A 23,517-nucleotide genomic window follows, 5' to 3' on the forward strand; every position below is an offset into this window, starting at 1 on the left:
TTTGCTTATGCAATTAGTCTATGTCATGATGATGATATTAGAGTAGTATCTGGTAGTTTAGGCGTGGTGTCTAGATTATGGGATATCATTATTTAGGGTTATATGCTGCGGATGAGAGATGGGCAGCTGATGGTGACAGCTCAGTATGGGTATTCTTCCGCGCCTGTATATAATCCTAAGTTAGTTTCCTGGTGTTAACGACCAAATTTGGTAATATCTGCATCGGAAAAGAGGATTAGACCGAAGCAGAATCAAAGGCGAAGATCGATTCGAGAACAGAGTAAGAATCCGCTGGAGTCCGGATCAGCTACGATCAGAATCGGCTGGAGTCCGGATCGGCTACGATAAGGATCGGCTGGGTCCGAGTCAGACTAGGTAAGCCGATACAGCCGATTCTGACAAAACGACTTGGTGTACGACATCGGGTTAGATTGATATGCTTCAAAATGATTGCCGCACATGGATAGGGTCCTGAGAAGGCAATTGTATCTATTAGTTAGGATATTTTTGAAAGGGTCAATTAGGCCTAGAGGGGGGGTGAATAGGCTAATTTAAAACTTTATGCGGATGCTAAAACTGAAATAAGGTCGGAAAGTCTGATCCACAGTCAGACTATCCGAAAATATCAGATAGTCTGATGTTGGATCAGACTGTCTGATCCACCAATGAAGCACAACAAGTAGATCTATCACACAAACAAGAGTAAAGCACAAACAGCGACTAGATCTATAGCGGCACAATTAAGCAAAGCTAAAAGGAGGATGAAGGGAGATCACCAATGATGAAGTTCACGAAGTTGTTCCCGGAGTTCAAATCCTTGAGGGGATTCTACTCTCCGTTAAGGAGCTCACTAAGAGCCGGGTCTTTGCTAACCCTTTTCTCAAAAGGTTGCACTAATCACTCCTCCTTCCACTAAGCGGTATCTCTTTCCTTGCGGAGGCGAGATCCGGCCTTCACAAACTTCTCCCGGCCAACCACACGTAGATCGGTGGCTCGGGAGTGACACCTAGCCGTCTAAGAGTCCTCAACCTCCAAGAGTAACAAACACCATACAACTCTTGGTCAAACCCTAGTGCTCAAGATCGAGTGAAACTCACACTAGGCCCTCAAACACCAAATCCAAAACCACCAAGATCCACCACACAAAGAACAAGGAGGGATTTGAGAGAGGGAGACAGAGCTCAAAGATCCAAAGCAACTTAGCACCAAGCTCAACCCAAAGTGAATAAGAATGAAATGAGTTGGGTAACCCTAGAAAAGGGTTAGGTGGGGGATATTTATAGACCCCTCAAAAATGTGGCTATTGGAGAGGAATCTTTCAGCCCACATCGGATAGTCCGATACAAGATCGGATAGTCTGATATTTTAAATCTCCAAGGCAACGAGAAATAGTACGGCATTCCTACGACACAATGCAAGGTAAAAGATACAATATACCATTTGATCATTGCCGCATTGCATCGTGATGTCGCATTCATGGGGTATGCATCTCATTACAACATGTCGAGGACATAACAACCTTCACATTTGCTTGAATAAAAGTGTTAGTCCTCTCTAATCACATTGTAATCAATCATCAAAATCATTAGGAGCCTAGATGCACTTTCAATCTCCCCCTTTTTGTTGATTTATGACAATACGATTAGATCACAAGAGAGAATGAATATAATAGATGATTTTGGTGCAAAGATTTAGTAAAATCTCCCCCTAAAAGAGTGCATTAAAGCAAGTAGAGAGCTCCCCCTAAATCTTTGCATCCACATTGAAGCTCACAAGACTACAAATATAACACATTTTGCTCATCACATTCATCACATCTACAAATATATCACATTACATCCCAAGCATTCATAATTAAACAATAATGTCTTACAAAGCATTAAACTAACTTAAGAAACACACATCTCTCATACAAATAAAAACCACTCATGATCGACCATAATAAAAGGATATATCTTCTCCCCCTTTGGCATCTAAGCACCAAAAAGGGAGGATTTTTGACGGAATTTTGATGAAAACATTTTGCAAACTTTTGGAAATGAATTTTTTTAAGGGAATTGCACCGGGAATTTTGAAGAGATTCAATTTTTCACAAACTTTTGATGGGAGTTGGAGAGAAAGGAATGGTCGAACATTTAGGCCTCATTTGAGTTCATGGCTAGCACACAATCAACCACACAAAACAATAGCCACAAGTCAAATGAATGATCCAAAGATCAAATGAGAGTGAATTATCATGAGACTAGATGATTCACTCTCGAGAGAGGGTATGTACGAATTTATAGCAAATTGTGCAAGGACCAAGATTCATTAGAGAATAAGATCCCCGTACACATAGATTCAAGCTATCCACTTAGACTATGACTAGTGTTCATTCATGAATTGAATGTTCACTTTGTCATGATGTGGCATGCAATCCTATTCTAGTAATTGAAAACAAATGCATGCAAAAGATCAAGCCACATTCCGAGAATCCAAGATATTTAGTTCACTTCTCAACTCACAAAACCTAGCTTCATCTAGAGGCTTGGTGAAGATATCTGCTAATTGTTTGTCGGTTCTCACATGTTGGATGTCTATGTTGCCTCTTGTGGAATGGTCTCTCAAGAAATGGTGGCGAATATCTATATGTTTGGTTCGGGAATGTTGGACGGGATTATTGGCTATCTTAATGGCGCTCTCATTGTCACATAGGAGTGGGATTTTGGACACATTGAGGCCATAGTCTCTCAAGGTTTGCTTCATCCAAAGAAGTTGAGCACAACAACTCCCCGCCGAAACGTATTCCGCTTCGGCGGTGGATAGGGCGACGGAGTTTTTCTTCTTGGAAGACCAAGAAACAAGGGACCTACCAAAGAATTGGCAAGTACCCGATATGCTTTTCCTATCCACTTTGCACCCGGCATAATCCGCATCGGCATAACCAATGAGATCAAACCTCGCTCCCTTAGGATACCAAAGACCAAGATTAGGTGTGTGCACTAAATATCTAAGAATTCTCTTCACGGCCACAAGGTGACACTCCTTCGGAGCGGCTTGAAATCTTGCACACATGCACACACTAAGCATAATATCGGGCCTAGATGCACAAAGGTAAAGGAATGAGCCAATGATGGAACGGTATACCTTTTGGTCGACGTCTTTACCTTGCTCGTTGAGGTCAAGGTGGCCATTTGATGGCATGGGAGTGTGGATTGGCTTCGCATTCTCCATTCCAAACTTCTTGAGCATGTCCTTCAAATACTTTGTTTGGCAAATGAAAGTTCCTTCCTTGAGTTGCTTGATTTGAAGGCCGAGGAAGAACTTCAATTCAGCCATCATGGACATCTCAAAACGCTTGGTCATCATCCTACTAAACTCTTCACTAAAAGAGTTATTAGTAGAACCAAATATAATGTCATCGACATATATTTGGCACACAAAAATATCATTTTCATGTCTTTTAGTAAAAAGAGTTGAATCGGCTTTCCCGATCTCAAAACCGTTTTTCACAAGAAAATTGCGAAGACACTCATACCAAGCTCTAGGGGCTTGCTTAAGCCCGTAGAGTGCCTTGTGGAGTTTGTACACGTGGTTGGGATATTTTGGATCCTCGAAGCCCGGTGGTTGCTCCACGTATACCAACTCGTTGATAGGCCCGTTGAGGAAGGCGCTTTTGACATCCATTTGATATAGCTTAAAATTGAGGTTAGTAGCAAAAGCAAGCAATATGCGAATTGACTCAAGTCTAGCTACCGGCGCAATAGTTTCACCGAAATCTAATCCTTCGATTTGGGTGAACCCTTGAGCCACTAACCTCTCCTTGTTCCTTATCACAACCCCGGCCTTGTCTTGCTTGTTGCGAAAGATCCACTTTGTGTCAATCACATTTTGCTGAGGTCGCTCCACCAAAGTCCACACTTCATTCCGGGTGAAATTGTTCAACTCCTCTTGCATCGCCATCACCCAATCCGGATCATTAAGAGCTTCTTCCACCCTTAGAGGTTCAAGAGAAGACACAAACAAGTAATGCTTACAAAAATTTGCAATACGAGAACGAGTGGATACTCCCTTGTTGATGTCTCCTAAGATGTTGTCGGTGGGGTGATCTCGTTGGATACTTTGGTGGATTCTTGGGTGAGCTAGATTTATCGGAGAGGGTGGCACTTGCTCGCCTTCTTCACCTTGATCCAAGCTTGAAGTAGAGAGATCGTCGGCTTGGGTCGATGTAGGTGGCTCTACTTGTGTTGAGGAAGAGGCCCCTTGTTGTGGCTCCCTAGGACGTACGTCTCCAAGAGCTGACCTTTTGATTGCTTCGCTAGGGTCCTCCTCTTCACCTAACACATGTGAGTCAGCCGTTAGTTTCGTCAAATGTCACATCACGCGCGATCTCAACAATACCAGAGGTTTTGTTGAAAACGCGGTATGCGCACTCATTTGACCCATACCCAAGCAAGAACCCCTCATCCACTTTAGGAGCAAACTTTGAGGATCTAGCCTTCTTATTAAGAATGTAGCACTTACTACCGAAAACACGAACGTAAGAGACATTAGGTTTGTTACCGGTAAGAAGCTCATAGGGAGTCTTCTTAAGAAGGCGGTGAAGATAGAGACGGTTGATGGCGTGACATGCGGTGTTGACGGCTTCGGCCCAAAAGCGGTCCGATGTCTTGTATTCGTCCAACATTGTCCTCGCCATCTCGATGAGAGTCCGATTCTTCCTCTTGGCTACTCCATTTTGTTGAGGTGAGTATGGAGCCGAGAACTCATGCTTGATGCCTTCTTCATTAAGGAAACTCTCGATGCACGTGTTCTTAAACTCCTTGCCGTTGTCGCTTCGAATGTTCTTGATCTCGAGGTCGAACTCGTTTTGGGCTCTTCTTGCAAACTTCTTGAAGATAGCTTGTGTCTCACTCTTGTCATGCAAGAAGAACACCCACGTGAAGCGTGAAAAGTCATCAACAATAACAAGACCATATTTGTTACCTCCAATGCTTAGATAAGCAATTGGCCCAAAGAGGTCCATGTGAAGAAGCTCCAACGGTCTTGTAGTAGTCATTACGTTCTTAACCGGGTGATGTGCTCCAATTTGTTTCCCGGCTTGACATGCACTACACACCCTATCTTTCTCAAATTGAACATTTGTTAGTCCAAGGATGTGATCGTGCTTTAGAAGTTTGTGAAAATTCCTCATACCAACATGGGCTAGCGTCCGATGCCAAAGCCATCCCGTGTTGGACTTAGCCACTAAGCATGTCTCATGTTTGGCTTTAGTTGAGGAAAAATCCACAAGATAAAGTTTTCCCTTGAGAACACCCTTAAAGACTACCGAGGAATCATCCCTTCTAAATACGGTCACATCAACATCGGTAAAAAGACAATTGAATCCCATGGAACATAATTGAGAAACGGACAATAGATTGTAATTTAGAGATTTTACCAAGAGGACGTTGGAATGGAAAGGTCATTTGAAATTGCAATCTTACCCAATCCAATTACCTTTCCCTTTCCATCGTCCCCGAAGATGATGTTCTCTTGAGAAGTGGCATTTGGATCAAGAGATGAAAACATTGATTCTTCTCCGGTCATATGATTAGTGCAACCACTATCAATCATCCAACTTCTTCCACCGGAGACATATTCCTACAAGAGATCAATTTCTAGTTTTAGGTACCCATACTTGCTTGGGTCCTCTCATGTTAGTAACAAGTGCCTTAGGCACCCAAAGCACTCTCTTGATAGAAATATTTTTGTCCCTTGGGCCAACATACTTAGCAACAACACGACCACTAGCATTCTTCCTAAGAACATAAGATGCATCAAAAGAACAATGAGAAGCATAATCATTAGGAATGATACATTTGGCCTTAACAAAGTTGCTAAGACCTTGGGGCTTCTTGATCATCACACTCTTGTCCACCTTTCCTTTAGGTGGAGGAACATACCCAAGACTTTCATGGTTGAAGTTGTCCCTTTGATAGCCTAGGTACTCCTTTAAGGCCTTACTACCCATATGGCACTTAAGTAGACCATTATGAAGGAGTCCCATAAGCTTCTCATTTTGCTTTTGCAAAGCACTCAAAGAAGTAGAGTTAGTAGCACAAGTTTCAATATAAATATCTTTGCACCTCACACATGGTTCATTGCTTGGGACAATTTTGGAGCACGATGCCTCGCTAGGGAGAGAGAGACTGTTCTTTAAGGTTTCGAACTTCTCTTCAAGAGAGAGGTAAGCTTTGTCCAAGCCATCCACTCTCTCTTGAAGTTGAGCGTTCGCCACCTCAAGATTAGCATGAGATTCTTTGGTTTGCTTGTAAAGCCGTACCAAAGCCTCATTTTTCTCTCTCTCCTTAGCAAGTTCACTCTTGAGTTCATGAGACCGCTCTTTCTCATGAATGAGCAATTCCTCTTGCCTCTCAAGGGTTGCATATTGATTCTCAATTCTCCCAAGCAACTCACTCAAGTGTGGTATGGATTCCTTGGCTATGGATTTGAACAACTCGTCATCCATAACCTCATCCTCAACATCTTCCTCCTCATCACTAACAAGATCAACATTAAATGACTTGAGGGGAGAGGGTACCTTAGGCTCCTTTGCCATGAGGCAAATGGGAGCATCCTCATCACTTGAGTAGTTGAAGAGTCTCGGTGGTGATGAAGGCTTGACGGCGAACGTGGCAACTCCTTCTTCATCACTTGAGCTTGACTCGGAGTCGGAGCCGAAGATCATCCCAAGATGAGCTTGGCCATAGCAATCATGTTTGCTATGCTTGTGCTTCTCCTTCTTCTCAAGCTTCTTCTTGTCTTCCTTGAAGTGGGAGCAATCCTTGATGTGGGGGCAATCCGCAATGAAGTGCCCGGGCTCTTTGCACACATAGCATACCCTTGCGGAGTGTCTTCCACTTGACTTGTTGGAGGAATGCTTGGACGAACTTCCCTTGAAGAAGCCGCTTTGCTTCATGAACTTGCCGAACTTCCCTTGAGAGCCATCTCTTCATCATCGATCTTCGCCTTGCTCTTGCTCTTGTGACTCTCTTCTTCTTCTTCCTTCGCCTTCAATGCCAAGTCTTCCTTCTTGATGCTTGTGGTTGAGGTTTGGTTGATATATTGGATGACCTCCTTGGACTCTTGCTCGAGCATGTCATGGGCAAGGATACGCCCGAGCAAGTCATGAGGTGTGAGAGTCTTGTAGTCCGGACGCTCACGAATGATGGTCACCAAGGTAGAGTTCCTTGGAGTGATTGCCCGAACCATCTTCTTGACCACAACCTCATCGGTCATGTCCTTGGAGCCAAGTCCTTTGATCTCATTAACGATCTTGCTCAATCGATCATACATGTCCCTTGGGCTCTCACCATCCAACATCACAAACCGCTCAAATTGCCCTTTGAGAATCTCCACCTTGGACTCGCGAACACTAACCATGCCTTCATGCAAATTCCGAAGCGTGTCCCAAATCACTGCGTTCACACGGTTGAACTCACTTCCACTCAAGGCGCTAAGAATTGCATTAGCGGCTTGAGCGTTCTTGTGCTCGTTCTCGTCGTCCTCCTTGGTGGGTTCCTCGGGATTCTGCAAAACATAGCCTTTTTCGACTATTCTCCAAATCAAAGGGTTAATAGATTTCAAATGCATCTTCATCTTATGTTTCCAAGCGGCATAGTCCGTACCATTGAAGTACGGAGCTTTGCCGCTATAGGTGCTCACATAATACGTAGATGTGGAGGGATAGTCATAAGGAAACATAGCTCTCTTATCACCATCCTTGTCATTTCCCGTTTGAACCGACATGATCTCTCCAAGCGGTTAAGCCTAATTAGGAGATTAGGCTCTGATACCAATTGAAAGGGTCAATTAGGCCTAGAGGGGGGTGAATAAGCTAATTTAAAACTTTATGCGGAAGCTAAAACTGAAATAAGGTTGGAAAGTCTGATCCACAGACAAACTATCCGAAAATATCAGATAGTCTGATGTTGGATCAGACTGTCTGATCCACCAATGAAGCACAACAAGTAGTTCTATCACACAAACAAGAGTAAAGCACAAACAGCGACTAGATCTATAGCGGCACAATTAAGCAAAGCTAAAAGGAGGATGAAGGGAGATCACCAATGATGAAGTTCACGAAGTTGTTCCCGGAGTTCAAATCCTTGAGGGGGTTCTACTCTCCGTTGAGGAGCTCACTAAGAACCGGGCCTTTGCTAACCCTTTCCTCAACAGGTTGCACTAAGCACTCTTCCTTCCACTAAGGGGTATCTCTTTCCTTGCGGAGGCGAGATCCGGCCTTCACAAACTTCTCCCTGCCAACCACACGTAGATCGGTGGCTCGGGAGTGACACCTAACCGTCTAGGAGTCCTCAACCTCCAAGAGTAACAAACACCACACAACTCTTGGTCAAACCCTAGTGCTCAAGATCGAGTGAAACACACACTAGGCCCTCAAACACCAAATCCACAACCACCAAGATCCACCACACAAAGAACAAGGAGGGATTTGAGAGAGGGAGAGAGAGCTCAAAGATCCAAAGCAATTTAGCACCAAGCTCAACCCAAAGTGAATGAGAATAAAATAAGTTGGGTAACCCTAGAAAAGGGTTAGGTGGGGGGTACGGATAGTCCGATATTTTAAACCTCCAAGGCAACGAGAAACAGAGAACGAAGTTCCATGAAATTTCAGACTTTCCGAGACATCGGACTATCTGATGTTAAATCGGAGTATCTGATATTTTAGAAGCAAAAACTTCGTCCTCAAACAGAGACTCAAGTTCTATGAAATTTCGGAGTCTCTGTATCATCGGACTATCTGATCCGACATCGGATACTCCGATACTTAGAAAAACTCACTCGATAGGATTTTTTCAAATCAAGACAGAGAGTGAAGTTCTGTGAAAAATCGGATGGTCTGATACATCGGATAGTCTGATTTCAAATCGGACAGTCTGATGTTGCTCGAGTAAAACTGCAATAACTTTTTACTCCGAACTTGGATTTCGAAGATCTTGGACTCTATGGAAAGCTAGTTTCGTGGGCTATCAAACCCAACATAAAACATGGTCCAAAACCTTCAAGAGATGTTGAAAAACTTGCAAAGAAACCCGGTGTAAGTGTTGTGACAAGTGAAACAACTCGGGATTGAAATTTTGACTTAGGTTTTTCAACTCACACAAAGATGAAGCATTTTGAGCACTAGTATTCTACCAATTATATGCATGTGGTATCCCTCTTAATAGTACGGCATTCCTACGACACAATGCAAGGTAAAAGATACAATATACCATTTGATCATTGCCGCATTGCATCGTGATGTCGCATTCATGGGGTATGCATCTCATTACATCATGTCGAGGACATAACAACCTTCACATTTGCTTGAATAAAAGTGTTAGTCCTCTCTAATCGCATTGTAATCAATCATCAAAATCATTAGGGGCCTAGATGCACTTTCAATTTTATGTAATTTCCTTAGAGATATGTTTAGGGCAAAAGTCTGCCGTAAAGACTTATGGTATCTTAGAGTTTGTTAGAGATAAGAGTCGTGTCCGACATGGACATAGTTTGTAATTTTCGGGTATAAATAGACCCCGAACCCCATGTAATCAATGAACACACACGTTCAATACAATTTCGGTGCATCGCCACCCTTTTGCTTTTGCTTTATTTCGACGAGTTCTTACTTTCGAGTTGAGCTGCATCGGTTTCGATCTTCAACAAGAGGTAAAACTTGTTATGACGGCTTGCGTTCTCGGGATTAGTGCTTCCATCTTTATGATACTCTAATCTTGTTTATGTAATTCGTCGAGTTATCACATATCTTACATAATCTCTGGCAATATCGCTATCTAACCTACAATTGGCTAACATCTGTTGGAAGAGGGCAGCCGATTAGGTTAGATTTTGACGTTGATTTAGATTATATAAGATATCTACCACTCTATGAAACTTCCAGCGGCTTGATTGTCTAGATATTGTTCTTCTTTTCATACTTAATGTTGCATCAGTTGAGTTTGATCTATTAAGTCGTGCTTAGAATATCAATCTCTAGCCTGCCTTCTGGTTGCCGATTAGGGTAGCATCGGAGTTTCAGCCGATCTTATCTGATTTAACTATATTTGCTCTATATGCTTTGTTGACACGTTAAATCTACCCTTTATGTCAATATATTATTGCATCTAAGTATATTAAGCATATGTTTGGTATATTCTGCTTGTTTTAACATCTTAACATAGAGTCTTATTGGAGTATTAGCCGGTACATGCTAGATTTATCTGATCGGCTATGCTATGAACATATATAGTCTTGTTATTAATATATATTTCGATCTAAGTGATTTATATTGTCTCGGCATGGCGACCGATCTATCCCAATCACTTGATTTAAGTATATATTGATATAAGAATTATATATTGTTAATATCTACAGCTGATCGAGTAGATTTAGTTCTTTATTATCTATTTACGACCGCCGATCGATTTACATATGACATCGGCTCAAAGATAAATGATATGTCATCGGCACTTAGCCGATCGGCTATCGTTTATAGGTTTAACCACGGTTTCTTTGTCTTTATTTCTTGTTGATTGCAGGATCAAATCAACTGGCACGCTAGCATACCCGAAGGCGAGTTTTGGACCTGCGCTGGAGTTAAGCAGATCTCCCAGGCCTCGTGTTTTACGTCAACACGCTTTCATGCCCCCCAAGTCTGGAATATTTGGTAATGTTTCGGATTTGCAGTATATCGACTCCGAGCAAGTTTCACACTTTGCCGTTTTCCGACCGTTACTCCCGTGCTTTAAATACTAACCGTCACCCTCGAGAAATCTCACACCGTCCTCTTCCATTTTCACCACCGAAACAAACTTCTCCCTCTCTCTCTCCGGCGACTCCACCGACGCAAAAGGCGATTCCAAAGCGATTCCATCTCCAGCCGGACCTCCGCCTGCGGTGATGTCGTCCTCCGCCAGCCCGTCTACCACACCATCGGCCGAGTACGCTGAGGTAAGTTCTCATCGGCTAGATCTCTTTTCCTCGCATGAAATCGTTTTCCCCTTTCCGCATCTTGTTTTCTTCTTCTCGATTCCTTTGGATTTGCAGCACCTTTCCAATCTAGTTGTGATTCCCAGCCTGTCACATGAAAACCACTACTTTCTTGGTCCAATCGGCAATCTTGACCCCCACTGATTTTATCATCGGTGAGACCAACATAATCCCCTTTAGATTAGCCAACCCTAATCTGGGTCATTGGAAGAATACTTTCAAGTCTTGGCCATCTCTTGAGAAAACCACCCCTGAGAAGAGTTGGACCACATGGTACAAACGCGTATCGGCTAGTAAGAAAGTTCACTGGGATGAGATCGGGATCGGCCAAGCGCTTGCCCTTACCATAGCCAATTCCGCTAAGGACGAACCTCTAATGGCTGCCGCCACCTATTTTTGGTCCAACACCATCAATGCCTTTTTGTTCAACCAAGGGCTGATGACTCCAACTTTGATCGACATCACCATGATCACCGGTTTGGATATAACTTCATCGGCTAATCCTATGAGCATGAACACTAAGAACCAATTTGACTTCAGGACCAAAAGCATAGGTGGTTGGTCTGGTTATGTGGCAGCATATATGGGCCAAGGATCTGCTACTCCTCGAGAACATGTGGCCTTTTTACTCATGTGGCTAGAAAAATTCCTCTTCTGTGGATCCAGATATGGCCCTACGACAAATTGGCAATTTGTAGCCGAAGCCCTAGAATCAAAGAAACAATTTCCCTTGGGCAAAATCCTCCTCGGCTATCTATACCAAATGTAAAACAATGCATCGGCCAAGATAGCCGTCGGCTCAGTAGTTGGGGCAGGTGGACCATGGTGGCTGCTACAGACCTGGTTAAACCTGATGGTCATGAAAGTTGTTAATCGGCCATCTGTGATAGAAGCTGAATTTCCGATGCAAGAGCCGATTGTGGAAGATAATGGAGAAGAACGCACTCATCGCAGATGCATGTTATACGGAGAATATGCATCCACACCAACCGATGCTGGAGCAAAGCTATCGGCTGAGCTGCTCAAGGATTGGTTCTGCAGCTTCTATGAAGGCTTTCAGAAAGATGCCCGGGTTTTGTTTCCTTATGAGGATTCAGCAGATCTTGAACTTCCATCAGACTTTAGATTTGGAGACATCAATCATGAAAAATACCAAAAATACAGGGAAGTTCTCACAACTGCAATCAGCCCATGCATCCTTCCTGTCGGCATTCATTAGGGAAGAAACATCCAAGTCTCTTATGAGTTTTACCACCCAATGAGCTCGGCTAGACAACTTGGACTGGGCCAACTCCCAATCGGCTTATTCTTTGCCGACAAGATCCAGTGTCGAGGAGAAATCACATCAACTCTGATGATGGATCGGCTGCTTAACCTCCCAGGACCCCCTCTGGGCAACATTGACAATATTGAGTTGGCAGGATTCAAGAGCAGAAACTTCGACAGATGGTGGGGTGAATGGAAGCTGCACATGTTTCATCAATCGGCCTCGATGTATATGACAGAGCTATTCCCTGATGTCATACCCTAGGTAAACCTTGTCATTATTAACTTGAATGATTGTCAGCCATTCATTACTTGACTAATCTTTTGTTCTTGTTTTGCAGACAATAGACTCCTCCCCTCCACGCCAAAGCAACAGTAGAAGGGACATTGAATATGCTCCAGGCCTGATTCCTAATGGAGGTGGACCATCTTCCCCTGTCATCGGCTATCATGCCCCCAGGACTTTAACTCTCCTCCAAGATCTAATCAGGGAACCAGCAGATGCAGGCAAGAAAAGAAAAACTAGGTCATCGGCTGTGGACGTTTTGGCTCTAGCTCCAAAGAAAAAAACCAAGTCGAAGAAAACTAAGACGACTGATGACCTGCCTGCCTTAGATCCATCCATTGAACAAGCTCTGGATGAAGAAGAGATTGGTGAAGATGTTGACCAGGCTGCAGCCGAAGTGAGTGACACAGAAAAAACACCACCAGCTTCACCCAAGAAGACACCTCCAACTCCTTCTGCCCCCACTCATTTCTCAAGAGTAAGCATATCTCTTCGGCTTCTTTTGTAATTACTTCACTTTTCGGCGAACTACTCATTGACTCTATGGTTGCAGAAGAAGAAAACTGCTGTGAAGAAGAAGCCAGCAGCAACAATTCTCAAGTCGGCTCCACCAGTAAGATATTTTTAATTCTTTTACTAGTCAATCTCAGCCGATTTTATATAACACTTGTCTATTTTACAGCCTCCTCCTCCTCCTCCTTCCGTACAGCAATCGTCAAGTGACCGAACTCCATCGGCTGTGGGGAGTCATCATATTGAGGAGGAAGAACAACCAGCTGCTCCTACTATCCCAGTAAGTTTCCCCTCCGAGAAATCTTTGGGTACCACTTTCTTGTTGTAATGCCGAGCAACACGCTCCTTATCCTTGGTAACTTTTGCAAGGGCTTGCAATCGTGACTGAACCAGATCTTCCCTCTCATCAGCCATAAGGTTATAATATTCATCGGCTGTTAAACTATTTTGCAACTCCGTTCTTCTTGAGCCGATTCTAACTTCCCATGGCAAAACAGCCTCATGTCCATAAACAAGTTTATAAGCAGGAACCTGGATCGATCCATGACAAGCCATCCGATAAGACCACAATGCTTCAGCCAACCGAGTATGCCATTGCCGAGGATAATCAGAAATCTTTCGCTTAATTAATTTAATCAAGCTCTTGTTAGATGCCTCGGCCTGCCCGTTAGCTTATGCATAATATGGTGAAGAATTTAATAATTTGATACCCATGCTATCGGCAAACTGAACAAACTCATCAGACACGAAAATTGAACCTTGATCGGTTGTAATAGTTTGAGGAATACCAAATCGGTAGATTATATGCTCTTGAACAAACTGTATCGCATCCCCAGAATCAACATTCTTCAAAGGAATCGCCTCTACCCATTTGGTGAAATAATCTGTCGCCACCAATATAAACTTATGCCCTTTACTCGATGGTGGATTTATCATGCCGATCATATCAATTCCCAAACCTCTGAATGGCCATGGCTTAATGATAGGATTCATAGCCGACGCCGATGCTCGCTGAATTGCTCCAAATTTCTGACAATCTTGACACCTTTTGTAATACCTGAAACAATCTTCCAGCATTGTCGGCCAAAAATACCCTGCACGCCGAAGTAACCACTTCATCTTATGAGCCGATTGATGAGTACCACAAATTCCTTCATGAACTTCGCCGATTGCAACTTTGGCTTGATTGGCACTCAAACACTTAAGGAATACTCTATCAATCATCCGATAATAAAGCTCATCATCCAATAAAGTGTACTTCAACGCCTTATATCTTAATTTCCTAGAAGCCGATTGAGATGGATTTTGTAAATATTGATGCACATCATACCTCCAATCATCGGCTGTCATTGCTGCAATTTCAACCTTAACATCTTTGATCATCGGCTTATACCCCGACGCCCCTTGGGCCAAATCATTAGCTTCAATATTTTATTCTCGGGATACATGCTTTAAAGTAACCAGCCGAAATTCCTTCATCAACTCTTGGCACTTCTCATTGTAAACCATTAATGTATCATTTTTACACTCATATTCTCCTGCCAATTGACTGATTACCAGCAAAGAATCCCTAATGATTGCAATAGCATCGGCTTCAACCTCCTTGAGTAATTGCAACCCTTTGAACACTGCCTCATACTCAGCTTGATTATTAGTTGCATAAGGTTTAATAGTATAAGCAAACTCGAAACATGCCCCCTAGGGGAAATTATAACTAAGCCGATACCACAACCATGAGTACACACCGATCTATCAAAGAATAAAGTCCATGGCACAATTTCGACCGAGCCGATTGAATCATCACGATGTTCCACAATAAAATCGGCTATAGCTTGTCCTTTAATCGCTTTCGGCGACTCATACCGAAGATCAAACTCAGTTAAAGAGAATATTCACTTTCCAACCCTTCCTTTCAAAATTGGAGCCGATAACATGTATTTGACAACATTGGCCTTGAATATGACAGTACACTCGTTGGATAGTAGATAATGCCTCAACCTTATACTTGAAAAATATAAGCACAAGCATAACTTCTCCACAGGGGAATATCTAGTTTCTGCATCCAAGAGCCAACGACTGAGATAGAATACAACTCTTTCTTTTCCTTCAAGCTCCTGAATCAAGACTGAGCAGATTGACTTCTCACCGGCCGATAGGTATAATCTAAAAGGTATTCCTTTCTGTGGAGGAATCAAAACAGGAGGAGATCTAAGATATTCCTTAATATCATCCAAACCCTTCTGTTTCTCTGCCCCCCCCAAGTAAACTGCTGATCGGCCTTCAATCTCAACAATGGTGTAAAAGGCTCTAACCTTTCAGACAAATTAGAAATAAACCTTCTAACAAAATTTATCTTGCCGATCATCTCTTGTAGTTCTGTCTTGTTCTCTGGAGGCTGAATCTTCTTGATTGCATTAACACTCCTTTGAGTCACCTCGATCCCCCTCTCATGAACAAGAAATCCCAAAAACTGGCCAGCCGATACACCAAAAGCACATTTTGTCGGGTTCATCTTCAGGCCATATTTTCTAGTTCTCTCAAAAACTCCTCAAATCGGCTATGTGGTCCTCTATTTCTTTAGACTTAACAACCACATCATCAATGTAGTCCTCAACCAACCAGCCGATTAAATTATGGTATATGTAATTCATGGCTCTTTGATATGTAGCCCCAGCACTCTTCATGCCGAAAGTCATCACAACCCATTCAAATAAGCCGATTGCACCAGGACACCTAAAAGCTGTCTTATGAATGTCTTCTTCGGCCATAAAAATCTGATTATATCCTGCATTTCCATCCATAAAACTCAAAATCTTGTGCCCTGACGCAGCATCAACCAGCTGATCGGCTACCGGCATTGGATATTCGTCCTTTGGGGTAGCTTTATTCAAGTTTCGGAAATCAATGCACACCCTGACCTTACCATTCTTCTTGATAACAGGAACTATACTAGAAACCCACTAAGCATATCGGCAAGGACGACTAAAACCAGCATCATATAATCGTTTAATCTCAGCCTTGACAGGTTCAAGCATATGGGCTTTGCACCTCCTCGGAGGTTGTTGGTGTGGCCTAATTCCTGGTTTGATAGGTAGCCGATGTTCAACAATCGATCGGCTGAGTCCAGACATTTCATAATACTCCCAAGCGAAGCAATCTCTGAATTCTTTCAACAGCTCTATCAACTTGGTTCTAAATTCTGCAGATAAATTCTTACTAATAAATGTCAGCCTTGGTCGATCACCTAGACCAATATCAATTTCTTCCAAATCATCGGCCGACATAAAACCCTGCCCTTGTTTGTCATCGAGATCATCTACTGTGTCCTCGTTGTAGACATCTGAACCCTCCACGACGCCCTCAAAATAATAGCTTGGTTTATCCATCTTAAATTGGCTGTATATCAGAATTGGACACTTTTAGAAAAACTCCATCCCAAACTTTTCCAGATAAACAATCAAGACCATCCATCTCCCAAAGAGCTAAATCGACACTGGCAACATTGACTGACCTGTCGGCTGGCACAATTTCAATCTTATCGCCTTGCCACTGAATCAAGCATTGATGCATGGTTGAAAGAATGCAACAATTGGCATGAATCCAATCCCTTCCAAGCAACAAGTTGTAAGAACCCTTCCCATTGATGACAAAGAACGTTGTAGGGATGGTTTTGTTGCCGACTGTCAGCTCCACATTCAAAACCCCTTTGGTTTCTGATGGATTGCCGCCAAAGTCTTTGAGCACCATTTTGTCTTGATGAGATCTTCAGCGTTTCTACCCAACTTCCTGAATGTAGTGTAAGGCATCAAATTTACTGTAGCCCCACCATCGACCATCATCTTGGATATCGGCTTCCCATTGACATAATCATTTATATACAATGGCTTAAGATGCTGATTCTTCGTCCCCTCTGACTTCTCAAAAACTGCCTGCTCTGGTGACAAAATTAACTTAGCCAATTCTTCTTCAACTTCGTCAATATCGGCTTGCTTGATCCCAAACTCGGCAGGCAACGTGAAGACCATGTTGACCGAAGCAGTTACAACACTTTTTCCTTTAGCCAACCTTTTTGCTTCATCGGCTGTGGCTTCATCGGCTACAGGAACTTGATTCTTAAGACGCCTGTCCTGCTTCGGCTTTGTCTTCTTCAGCCGATGGTTGATTTCCTGTTCGACTTCCTGAAAGCGCTCCCTGCTCCTCAATCTTTGAACCCTTCTCTTTTCATTCTTCGTAAAGATACCAGAAGGACACCATTGAGTTTTCCTGTTTTCATTGTCCTCCTGGCTATGATCTTAGTTCACTGGACCCAATCTTTGATGAACAGGAAGTCTTGTCTGCCTTAGCCGATTGCCCCTACTATATGATCGGCTTGAGCTCTCCGCAACATCACTGCACCCAGGACAGTCCTCAATAGATGGCAGCCTCATACCTTCATTCCAACAAAATCTAAAGAACACGCAACCCCAATAAGGATCAAAGTCATCATCATCTTCTTCATAATGCTTCTCCTACTACTTGTCATACTTCCTTTGATATTTGTTGATAATCTTAGCCGAATTTACCTGAAAACCTCTTGCATGACCCACATCGGCTATTCGGCCAGCACTATGCACCATATTAACAGGAAAAGGATTGCCATCAACCTTCATCGGCCTCTTAGAGTCATCAAATTTGATTTTGCCTCCTTCAATAGCCGCTTGGATCTGCTGCCTGAAGACCTTGCAATCATTAGTCGTATGAGACCCAGAATTATGCCACTTGCAATACCTTTTCTTGCCCAACTCTTCAGCCGATGGAATTGTGTGACCGACAGGAAGTTGAATCTGCTTCTCTCGGAGTAGCAAGTCAAAAATTTTGTCAGCCTTAGTGATATCAAAGTCATACCTTTCCTCTTTCCCTGTGTTCTTTACCCATTGGCATGGTATAACCTTTTTACTTCTTACCCATTCGGCTGCAACTATCTCAGAATCATCATCTTCATCGTCTGACCCATATATATAAGGACAGACATGATTAACCTTCCTGGAATTCTTCCTAGCCTCTGCAAACCTTTGTTCATGCAAGGTTACCTTCTGTGTAAGATGGGACAAGCTTTCAAAATCCTCAGATGAGAATTTCTCCTTAATTGGAGCAATCATACCCTGAAAAGCCAAATCGGCTAACTGGGCATCAGTCAAGCTTAAGCTGTAGCACTTATTCCTCATCTCTCTGAATCTCTGAATATACTCATGCATAGGCTCATCATGTCTTTGCTTGATCGATGTCAGATCGGACAATTTCATCTCATGAACCCCACTATAAAAATAGCTGTGAAACTGCTTTTCTAAATCGACCCAACTGTTAATTGATCCATATGGCAAAGAAGAAAACCAAGTGAAGGCCGATCCAGACAAAGATAACCGGAACAACCTAACCTTTAAGGCATCTACAGCCGATGCTTCACCACACTAGGCAAAAAATCGGCTACTGTGCTCATAAGTCGATGTACTATCTTGCCCTGAAAATTTTGAAAAGTCAGGCACCTTAAACCGATTGGGTAGAGGAACCCTCTCAAACCATTCAGGATAGGGTTGTCGGTACAAATTTCCAGCATCTTTCGGCCTAAGCCCAAACTGCTCCTTCATGACATCTGCAATCAAATCGGCCCATGGTCGTTGTTGAGGTGTTCCTTGAGGTTGCTGTGGCATAGGCTCGAATTGGTTGTATTGAGGAACAAATTGGGGTTGAGCCGATCCTGCCTACTGGTACTGAACTTAGGGTGATGGCGGCTGATACTGATAGTTTAAATTGCCCCCCCCTGGTAATTTTGAAGATCCGGCTGAATATTGCGCACCAAATGTTCAGGAATAACTTGAGGGATCACTATGCCATCTGGTTGTACGTGATGAACCAAGTGCTCTGGAACAACTTGATTTGCAGCATGCTGCACAGGCTGACCACCAGGTGTTGCAAACCCAACCGATGTATTCATTGAACCTTGCTACTGAATCGGCTGAACAACCTGCTGCCTTAATGGCGTTTGCTGAATCGGCTGCAAGACCTGTCGTCCTGGTGGCGTCTGCTGAACTGGTTGCACAAACTGTTGGATTGGGGGTGTTTGCTGAATCGGCTGAACAACCTGTTGGCTTGGCGGTGTTTGTTGAATCGGCTGCTGCTGGGTTGGATCAATGGTGTGTTAAGGTAAGAACATAGATGGAACCTGGTCTTGCGTTAGCCGATTCACATTCTGTCCAGCGTGCTGTGGCTGTTCCCTCACTAACAACCGGGGATTAATTATTTGGTCTGGAGCCGAAGGTGGTGGAGCAGGTGCAGGAGCCGATACCGGTGCCGTCGGCTGAGCTGATGGTGCATTAAGAGGGATTGACTGGACGACTTGTTGATTATCGGTGATTAATGGCCGATAATTAGGGAATACTCCTCCTAGTAGGTAAACTGGTCCTGTAGCTTGATACTCGGCTATTGAACCATCAACCATTGACTTCACCATGTTTGCCAAAGTATTGGTTAATATTCCAGATTGATTGATCAAAGCATGGTGTACAGCATAGTCAACCTGATCTTGAAAGTTGTTGAACTGCAACTGCGCTGCATTGCCGTCTTGATTAACACCTCCACCTTGAACTCCCTGAGAACCATCACCTTGAACCCTGTGCACTCTTTGAGAGTTGTCACCTTGATTTGCTGGAGAACCATCTGTAGCACCTTTGTCACTCGGTTGAGCCGAGCCATCTGAAGCTTGTTTTCCTTCTTCATCCTTAGAAGAACTGGTCCCGGGATCATCAGCAACTACGTTTATTTTGTACTTCTGAACAAGTGTTCCCTTGCGGGTCAGCATGAATGAGTTTAAGAACTGATCCCGTGCTTGCTGCATCATCGCTTCAAAATCTTTCTTTTGATCAGGTGTCAAATTTTCTAGTGTGATGGTCATGATATTTCCCTCATCAACCTCTGACAAACCTAATTTATGCAGTTTTTCTTTAACAGAACTTGGGCTAGCCGAGGACGGTGATGGTGGCGGTTTCTCGGCCATGAGGAAAATTGCTTGTTGACTTCTAATCGGTCCCACCGGGCGTGCCAAAAGCATGTTGACGTAAAACACGAGGCCTGGGAGATCTGCTTAACTCCAGTGCAGGTCCAAAACACGCCTTCGGGTATGCTAGCGTGCCATTTGATTTGATCCTGCAATCAACAAGAAATAAAGACAAAGAAATCGTGGTTAAACCTACAAACAATAGCCGATCGGCTAAGTGCCGATGACATATCATTTATCTTTGAGCCGATGTCATATGTAAATCGATCGGCGGTCATAAATAGATAATAAAGAACTAAATCTACTCAATCGGCTGTAGATATTAACAATATATAATTCTTATATCGATATATACTTAAATCAAGTGATTGGGATAGACCGGTCACCATGCCGAGACAGTATAAATCACTTAGATCGAAATATATATTAATAACAAGACTATATATGTTTATAGCACAGCCAATCAGATAGATCTAACATGTACCGGCTAATACTCCGATAAGACTCTATGTAAAGATGTTAAAACAAGCTGAATATACCAAACAGAAGCTTAATATACTTATATGCAATAATATCTTGACATAAAGGGTAGATTTAACGTGTCAACAAAGCATATAGAGCAAATATAGTTAAATCAGATAAGATCGGCTGAAACTCCGATGCTACCCTAATCGGCAACCAGAAGGCAAGCTAGAGATTGATATTTTAAGCACGACTTAATAGATCAAACTCAACTGATGCAACATTAAGTATGAAAAGAAGAACAATATCTAGACAATCAAGCCACTCGAAGTTTCATAGAGTGGTAGATATCTTATATAATCTAAATCAACGTCAAAATCTAACCTAATCGGCTGCCCTCTTCTAACAGATGTTAGCCAATTGTAGGTTAGATAGCGATATTGACAGAGATTATGTAAGATATATGATAACTCGACGAATTACATAAACAAGATTAGAGTATCATAAAGATGGAAGCACTAATCCCGAGAACGCAAGCCGTCATAACAAGTTTTACCTCTTGTTGAAGATCAAAACCGACGCAACTCAACCCAAAAGTAAGAACTCGTCGAAATAAAGCAAAAGCAAAAGGGTGGCGATGCACCGAAATTGTATTGAATGTGTATGTTCATTGATTACATGGGGTACGGGGTCTATTTATACCCGAAAATTACAAACTATGTCCATGTCGGACACGACTCTTATCTCTAACAAACTCTAAGATATCATAAGTCTTTACGGCAGACTTTTGCCCTAAACATATCTCTAAGGAAATTACATAAAATATCCTAATTAATAGATACAATTGCCTTCTCAGGACTCTATCCATGTGCGGCAATCATTTTGAAGCATATCAATCTAACCCGATGTCGTACACCAAGTCGTTTTGTCAGAATCGGCTGTATCGGCTTACCCAGTCTGACTCGGACCCAGCCGATCCTGATCGTAGCCGATCCGGACTCCAGCCGATTCTGATCGTAGCTGATCCGGACTCCAGCCGATTCTTGCTCTGTTCTCGAATCGATCTTCGCCTTTAATTCTGCTTCGGTCTAATCCTCTTTTCCGATGCAGATATTACCAAATTTGGTCGTTAACACCTGGGGAGGGTATTCCTCCGTATTTAGCCCCAGTTGTATGGTCATGACGGGCTGTCGTAAGGAACTCGGCAGTCAGGGATAGCTCCTCGAAGTACTAGGAGGGCATCAGATAGAGGATATTAGCTAGTATATCGGTTAACTAGAAGTGTAGGAATGGATTTTCTTTCTCTTTTCATTCCACTTAGCTTAGATAATATATCATGAGAATGAGTAGTTAATGCTTGTGTGTCACTCTACCCTTGGATTATCTTAACATCTACTTAGAATATGATTATCACAAGTAATATATAAATTATTAGTCAAGTTCTCTCTACATGATCTTCCCACGGGATAAAATAAATATGATACCCTTGGAATACTCTGGGTAAAATGCTACAATGGTATATCCGTGCGCTTGAGGATAAACTCTGTAAGTATAATATACCCAAAGTATTTCTGTGCCATTGCTGGGAATTATATTTCTAGTAATGTCGTTAAGAAATACCAACAGTGGGCCCCATGTACTTTTTTTATTTCTTTTGCTGACTAGGATGCCACGTCAGCGAAACCACTCATGTATACTGCCATAGGACCTTGAATGCACAGTTTTTGTGAGTTTAGGGGTACACATTTCTAGTTTTGTGATTTTTTGTGGTGTTTGGTTGGAGGACAGGGTGGATGGGGCGGCCCAGAATAGGGAATATTCTCTCAATATGCTGCATGAGTGTATCCGGCTGATTTGGCTGGATGAAGCCATCTAGTTTGGTCTGGGTGATGTGTCCTATTCTGATTGGCTGTGGTTGTTTGATTTTCAGTTAAGCAAGCTCCAAATGATTTTTTTCTCTAAAACCATTTATCTAATTTATGATTTGATTACACCATTATATTTGTTAAAATTAAATCTTTAAAACAAGATATCGGATTATATATTTTGATAAAAAATATATATGACAAATGGGTCCCACTAACTTTTGGTTTTTCCCAAAGATGCTATATCCCTCCAACCAAACAAGAAATTGGATCACCATATCCATATAAACCAAACAAAAAATTAGATCACCATATCCAAGAAAATATGGATGACCATATCTCATCTATGCATGACCGTGAACCAAACACATTGTAAAGGATCTCAAAAAATCTCGCTGTTAAGTTTAAGGACCTCCAGTGAACTTATTCCATACTCGCAGAGTCCCCTCCAGTCCTCTATGAGCCCAATATCCCAAATCAGGCCTCTTGCCAGTTGCACATGAATCATAGGAGAGCTAGAACAATGATAACACAATGTGAGCCCTGGCCGTGTGGCTTGTGGATCGAAACCAACATGGGCGACGAAGCGGATCAAAGGACGAAAGTCGGGTGGAGGTTGGATCAGGATGTATGGCACCAGCACCAAGGTCCACTATGACATCAGAAAAATGGCAGCAGGATGGCGCCAAAGCCCAAATCGACAACAAACGATGCTGGATCCAACTTTCCATCACCATGGCCTTTGTCACGTCCTGATAAATTCATCCCGAAATAAAAATCATTTTCTAAAAGGAATAATAGAATTAATTAAAATTCGAAAAGAAATTGGCAAACACTAAAATACGTACAAGAAAAATTCAAATGTGGCCCGGAGAATTTTTGTTAAATTCTCCTTGGTCTAAAAAGAGCCCTCAAATTTTAGTGGAATTTTCAGAGCACAAATAATAATTATTAAGAAATAAACAAAGTTAAAATGATTTTATAAAAAGAAAAGCTCTAAAAAGTCCTTTTTTCCCCCTCCCCCTCTTGGGCCGGCTCGGCCCATCCCTCCCCCTCTCTCTCCTCTTCCCCGCGGCCCATTC

At 42.7% G+C, this 23,517-nt stretch overlaps 1 protein-coding gene across 1 annotated transcript; it reads right to left on the reverse strand.

Moving 5' to 3' along the window:
* Positions 1 to 6,936: 6,936 nt before the first annotated feature.
* Positions 6,937 to 19,952, reverse strand: LOC136357406 (intracellular protein transport protein USO1-like). Its single transcript, XM_066312661.1, has 5 exons — positions 19,632 to 19,952; positions 18,148 to 18,219; positions 17,641 to 17,796; positions 16,894 to 17,304; positions 6,937 to 7,551 (listed from the first exon to the last, which is right to left on the reverse strand). The coding sequence occupies exons 1-5, from the start codon at positions 19,950 to 19,952 to the stop codon at positions 6,937 to 6,939; spliced, it is 1,575 nt and encodes a 524-aa protein (XP_066168758.1).
* Positions 19,953 to 23,517: the final 3,565 nt, after the last annotated feature.

This window comes from Oryza sativa, chromosome 7, assembly GCF_034140825.1.
Source record: "Oryza sativa Japonica Group chromosome 7, ASM3414082v1".
NCBI classification, from domain to species: Eukaryota; Viridiplantae; Streptophyta; class Magnoliopsida; order Poales; family Poaceae; genus Oryza; species Oryza sativa.